We start from the raw sequence: 6,492 nt of genomic DNA on the forward strand, positions 1-6,492 counted from the left end.
TAATAATTTGTCTGGCCAGTATCACAGGACATGGATACACTAGACATAATTTCAAACATTCAAATCAGTTTTATTCTGGAAATTTTTAATAGTCTCTCAGCTCTCATCATGAAAATATGAACTTTTACTGAGAATGACTCGTTATTTCTTTCCTTACAGTACCTGTATCTTCTATACACAATTGCTCATTTTTTCCACAGGTTTTTCATGGCATTTTTCACCTCTGCGTTTCTCAGTGTATAAATCAGGGGGTTGAACATGGGTGTCAAAATACAATAAAACACAGCCACTATTTTGTCCATGGACAAAGTAGACGATGGCCGCATGTAAATAAATATACAAGGCACAAAGAACAGGGCAACAACAGTGAAGTGGGCCCCACAGGTGGAAAGGGCTTTGCGCCTCCCCTCGGCACCGTGGCACCTCAAGGAACGCAGGATGACAATGTAGGAGGCAGCCAGCATGAGGAAGTTCAACAGGCAGATCACACCACTGTTGGCCACCACCAGGACGCCAATGACATATGTGTCGGTGCAGGCGAGCTCCAGCAAGGGGTACAGGTCGCAGACAAAGTGATTGATCACGTTAGGCCCACAGAAGGGCAGCTGAAGGACCAGGAGGAGCTGAACCAGTGAATGCAGGAAGCCCCCCAGCCAAGCCACCCCCACCAGCAGGGCACAGAGATGCTTGGTCATGGTGGTCGTGTAGTGCAGAGGCTTGCAGATGGCCATGTAGCGGTCATAGGCCATGACCGTGAGCAGAATGATTTCAGTTCCTCCCAGTAAATGGGCAACAAAGAATTGAATCAGACAGCCCTCAAAAGAGATGGTTCTCCCCTCATACAAGGAGTCTGCAATGAGTTTGGGGGTCATACATGAGGAATAGCAAGTATCAATAAAGGACAAACATGAGAGGAAAAAGTACATAGGGGAGCCCAAGGTGGGACTGAAGATAATGGTGATCATGATAAGTAGGTTGCCCCCAACAGAGACAAGGTAGACAATCAAAAAGAACACAAACAAAACTCTCTGCACTTCAGAGTTTTGCGAGAGTCCCAGCATGAAAAATTCCGTGACGTTTCGTGGACTATCCATGAATCCATGAGCAAGGACTTGGGTGAAAAGAGATTTCCCAAGAAAAATGTATTACTACCTCTTTCAAGAAATTTTTTCAAGTTGGGGGAAATCAGTGTTTGTGGAATAGCATTATCCCAAATCCTGAATCCCAAAGAAAGAACCTGTTAATAATGAAAATCATTTTCTGCGTTTCTAATTAATAATTTTGACAGAGTACAAAGTTAAATAGCAGATAAAATAAACAACTCCCGAAATATTACCTCTCTTGCATTTTAACCGATAAGTATGAATTCTGTTTTCTGACTGAAAATATCTTCATGGAAGTTTTTTTGTGATAAAAGGATAATATAAATTTTAGTTCACTGAAAATAACCACTTCTGGGAAAATAATCCCTCTAATTTTTTTTTTTTTTTTTTACAGTTGCTTTTTTGGAGCTACACTTCCAACTCCCATTTGTACTCCTCAATGCACACGGGCACCGACTTCCTCATCTCAAGCCCAACTCAGCTCTTGCTCCCCCTTCCGCATTTCCTCCGCCACCCGCTACAAACACGGGAGTGAGTCATCCTTGACTTCTCCCTTCACTAGTCCACCTCATAATTGCAAAATTAGTCACCACACCTTATCAAGTCTTGTTCTTTACTGGGGGGAATAAGTTTAGGAATTTCCTGAGCTTGCACCCATGGGTTAACAAGGTTTAGGATGAAAGCATCCAAGATTAGGTAAACAGGGCGAAAGCACCCCCAGTTTAGAACAAAGGCATAGGATTAGGAAGCCACGAGATGAAAGCATCCAAGATTAGGAAAACTGGGCGGAAGCACCGCCAACATAGTACAGAAGCAGAAAGCTGCTGTCACAGGAGGGAAGGACTAACATAGGTAAACAGGTAAACAGGGCTATAGACCACAGCAGGGAGAAGCTGCCCAAAGGGGAGCTAATTAGCAAAAGAAAGGTGCCTTCTTGACCCTGAGGTAGCATGCTCTATCTGTCTTATCCCTGAGGCAAGATAAGATAACCGTAGGCAGTGCTTAGTGCCTGCTTTAAACAGCCATCTGCCCAAAGCCAGGATTTTGTTTTGCATTGACCCACATCCCTAACACCAGGTATCTTCGAAACCTCCTTTCTCTAACACACGAGTTAATGTTCACGGATTCATTGTCTTTTTCTGCACATCCATCACGTGTGTAAGCCTTCTGACACTAATAAAAACAGAGCAAGGACCCTTACTCGGGGTTCTTGTCCACTCCGCGACATTAGCCTCTCTCTCAATTCTACATCTGCTCTCTTGCTGGACAAGAGAGAACTCCAGACTCAGAGTCTGCAACACCTTAACATTCATCTATCCTTTCATTCATTCATTTATTTATTTATTCCAGAAACATTTTGAGCACCTATCATGCCCCAACCATAGTTCTCAGCACTAGACTGAGATCAATTAGCAAAATAATCTGACGGTTGCTCCAACAAGGTCATCCCTCTCTCCTGCCTCATATCTCATGCAGACACCTGCTCAATCATCCACACTGCATCTAGTATTGCACATAAAATTCAATCATTCAATCAAATCCTCCAATGGCTCCTTTTTACCTTCAAGATAAAAATCTAAGCATTTTAGTCTCATTGCAAGTCCCTGGATCTTACTGCCCTACCATGTTATCCATCCCTGTCCACTACCATGTGCTTTAACCATATGAAACTACTCTCAATCCCCTGATCAAGTCATGCTCACCAACACCTCATTGTCATCCACATGCTATTCCTCCAATCTTTCCCAATTTTCCTGGCTTACTCCCATACATCCTCCAAAAATAGGCTCAGCTACTATCTCCACAAGGCAGATGGCCTCTTCCCCCAACCCAGGCTAGATTACAAGGACTTTCACTGTATTCCTACAGCACCCAGATTGCATCTCTACCCTAGCTCTTTGCACACACTATGTTGTATTGGTCTCCCTCCACCTTCCCACCCTACACTTAGAGTGTCTTGAAAGAAGATTCTTTGTGTCTATTGTCATTATTGCCAGACCTGGAACAGTAGTCAATGACTATGTGTTGAATGAATAAAAAAATAAAACCAAATAATATAGGAAACGTACAATACCTGGATCCAAGGAGGTCGAGAGCTTCTTATCAGAATTACTTACATTCTAACATGGTAAATTAACAGAACCAATAGTATTCTTATAACATGTCATCTGGTCCTTCCTTCTGCATCATCTGGTCCTCCTTCCGCTGTTCTGAATGATGCGTATGTTGAATGCCTAGACAGGATTAAAGAAAGTTCCTGCAGGGGAAAAAAAATGTTTCATAATCTCTTCTCTGATTTGGAAAATTCCCACAAACCTAAGTGACCTGAGTTCAAAAGCCAAATAAGGAATTTTATCCATTTATGAACTATAGAGTACCTTTTTTCTTGCTAAAAAGCTATTAAGGATGGGGTTTTTTATATAAGCTGGTGCAAAGATCTTTGACTTTCAGATGCTAACATTTTGCCCTAGAGGTATTAAAGAGCAAACCCAACTCAGAAGTTAGGTTGTCGGAGACTGAACACAGATCCCAGTCTGTGGGAGTCTTCTAACTCCCCAGTCTGTCCTTCTCTCCTATACCATTGTGTCCTTCAAAACCCAGATTACTCAGACACAGAGCAGACAAAAGGAACAGAAGGAAAGACAAAGTTGCTAGCTCCAGGGTTTTGCCTAAGCTGGGTATCAGCGGATCTTCTTAGGAAAAGGAGGGGAAAGTAATTACAAACATAACCTATGGTGATAAGACAGAGTTTAGAAAATATTTAAAGGAGGAGAAAAAATTATTGAGTAGTACCATCCAAAAAGAAAAACTTACTAACTTTCTAATGTATTTTTCTTTTATCCTTTCTTCCATCTATAGATGTTATATATTATCACACCATAACACATATCACACCGTATGTTTATATATTATCCTGATCAATATAACTTAAATGTTTCCCATATCATTATAATGCACTGTTTTTAATGATTGCCTATTATTCTGTCAAGTAGATGTATCTAATAACAAGTCCATTTTTTTTCTAATACCACAGAAAACTTAATCATGCACTAAGTCATCTCTAGGTCCCTAGGATAATTTCTCAGATGTATATACTAAACAATGAGGTATAGATATTATAAAGACTTTTGATATCTCTCACCAAAAAGACAGTCCCCAATTTACATAACTAACACCAAAATGGAGGTTACCTCTTTCACCCTAGCTAGTAATGGATATCAGGATTTATTTTTGGCTAAATTTCATCTGACTTTTTAAAATTTATATTTGTTTGACCACGGCTAATGTTGAACAACTTCCCATGTTTTACTATCCAATATACTTCTCCCTTTCAGAAATTGTTAAAGCTATAAAGAGTAATTTAGAGGGAACTGAGAAGTCACTTGTGGATGATCAGTGTTTCTCAATCTCAGTCTCTTAGATGCCAGCTCTTGAGGGTTCTTGTCAAAGAAGTTGTTGGAACTGGTAGAGAAAACTTTATGTTCCTATAATTGGTCCCTTTGAATGTAAAACTCAGTGCTTTATTATGTACCATACTGTTTCATCATTACATGAGGCAGAAAAATAATTTCATAGATGATAAAATTAAGTATCAATGAATTTTCTTCTACCTACTATCCCAGGGCTATAAGTGGTAGAACAGAATGTGAGCACATAAAATTAAATGTCAGTGAATTTTCTTTTCCTACATACTATCCTAGGGCTGTGGGTGGTAGAAAATAGAATTTGACCACAGCCAGGCCTGACCTCAAACCTACACACTGTTCATTGCACCATTCTATGAACATTAGTCAAACCTCCTGAGAGTTTCTAGCTGCTTTCTTTCCTAAGTAGCACAACAGGAGTCGGGAAGTCTGGGTTCTAGTGCTGACTCTTCCATAAGGTAACTGTGAGACTTTTGGAAATTCACATCATCTTCCTGAGCCGTAGTAGTCTCCCCTGTCAAGTGAGGAGAGCTGGAGGTGAGGAACAGTGCTGTCAGCTGTAACTGGCTGAGCCTGTTAGCAAACGTAACTTTTCCCTTGCCATCTGTGAGCCGCTGCTCTCCCTTTACAACCTCCCCATAATCTGACACTTCCTAATGATGTGAACTCGAGCTGGTTTTTAACCTCTTTACACTTCATTTCCTCTTCCGTATGTTATCTAGAAGAATAAAATCCATGTTCACTTTTTCCCCAGCTATCCCCACAGAAATGATCCTCAGGGACCTCTGTGGTCCAGATCACTCCTTTAAGGTCCTGCCCACCAACCCACTGATTCTGGCCTGTGCATCTCCAAGATTAGTTATCTCAGCAGTGACAAGTCTGAAAGGAGTCTAAACATTCTGCATGCACCTTCAAAGACGAGCTACTATCCCATGAAGGAACTCTTACATTCAAATTATTTGTGAGCCATATAAATTTGGAGTACATCCTCAGGTCCCTGGATTCACAGCAGGCTTAAGGGTCCACGCACTCATTCATTCAATCAACAAGTGTTACGTCAGGCATATTAGGCTGGTGGCTGAGGAAGCAAATGAAGCAAGCATGGTCCCCATTCTCACAGAGTGTATGGTATCCAGATAAATTTGCCCAAGGAATTCTATGAACATGAAGAAGAGCCCCACCCTAACTTGAATGTAATTTAGGGTGGAAACCACCCTCAGTTGTCACAATGCTACCTACAGTTCCCTCACACCACACACTGTCAGTCTCACACTGCACAGATAAGCTTAACGTTCACCTGGGCCCCTTGCCACCCACGACCTCATGGCCCCTTACTGGTAGCGCTCAGGCCTCCCCACCATCGGCCCCATCCTGCCCCGCCACTGATATGCCTCTGCTCCATGACTTTCCCCACCCCAGCCCAGCCTTCCTGACCTTGGATCCCTGTATTTCAAGTTCAGCAATATCCTTCTAGATATCTAAGCTCCAGTCCTGACATCTAAACTATTGATTAGGGCTTGTAAATTTCAACACACTGGCCAGTGCTGATGCTTCCATTCCCCAACCATAATTGTGAGATTTGTGAGCAGAGAAAGTCAAATGAAATCAAAAGAGTTACTTTTTCAGAAGGCTGCAGAATCTCAGAAGAAAGTGCCGTACAATCGCCAGGTAAACCCATTGATCCTCGTGGATAAGGGTGACTGAAAATATATATATATTTTTTTCAACGTTTTTTAATTTATTTTTGGGACAGAGAGAGACAGAGCATGAACGGGGGAGGGGCAGAGAGAGAGGGAGACACAGAATCGGAAACAGGCTCCAGGCTCTGAGCCATCAGCCCAGAGCCCGACGCGGGGCTCGAACTCACGGACCGCGAGATCGTGACCTGGCTGAAGTCGGACGCTCAACCGACTGCGCCACCCAGGCGCCCCTATTTTTTATTAAAAAGAAGCTGAGTCTTTCTA

General features: G+C 42.1%; 1 protein-coding gene across 1 annotated transcript; it reads right to left on the reverse strand.

Annotated features, from left to right (window-relative positions):
* Nucleotides 1–185: 185 nt before the first annotated feature.
* LOC112866156 (olfactory receptor 4C3D) lies at nucleotides 186–1,094 on the reverse strand. Its single transcript, XM_025929200.1, has one exon. It carries the CDS (start codon nucleotides 1,092–1,094, stop codon nucleotides 186–188), a length of 909 nt encoding a protein of 302 aa, XP_025784985.1.
* Nucleotides 1,095–6,492: the final 5,398 nt, after the last annotated feature.

Source organism: Puma concolor, chromosome D1, assembly GCF_028749965.1.
Source record: "Puma concolor isolate L17-30 chromosome D1, mPumCon1.1.hap2, whole genome shotgun sequence".
NCBI lineage: Eukaryota > Metazoa > Chordata > Mammalia > Carnivora > Felidae > Puma > Puma concolor.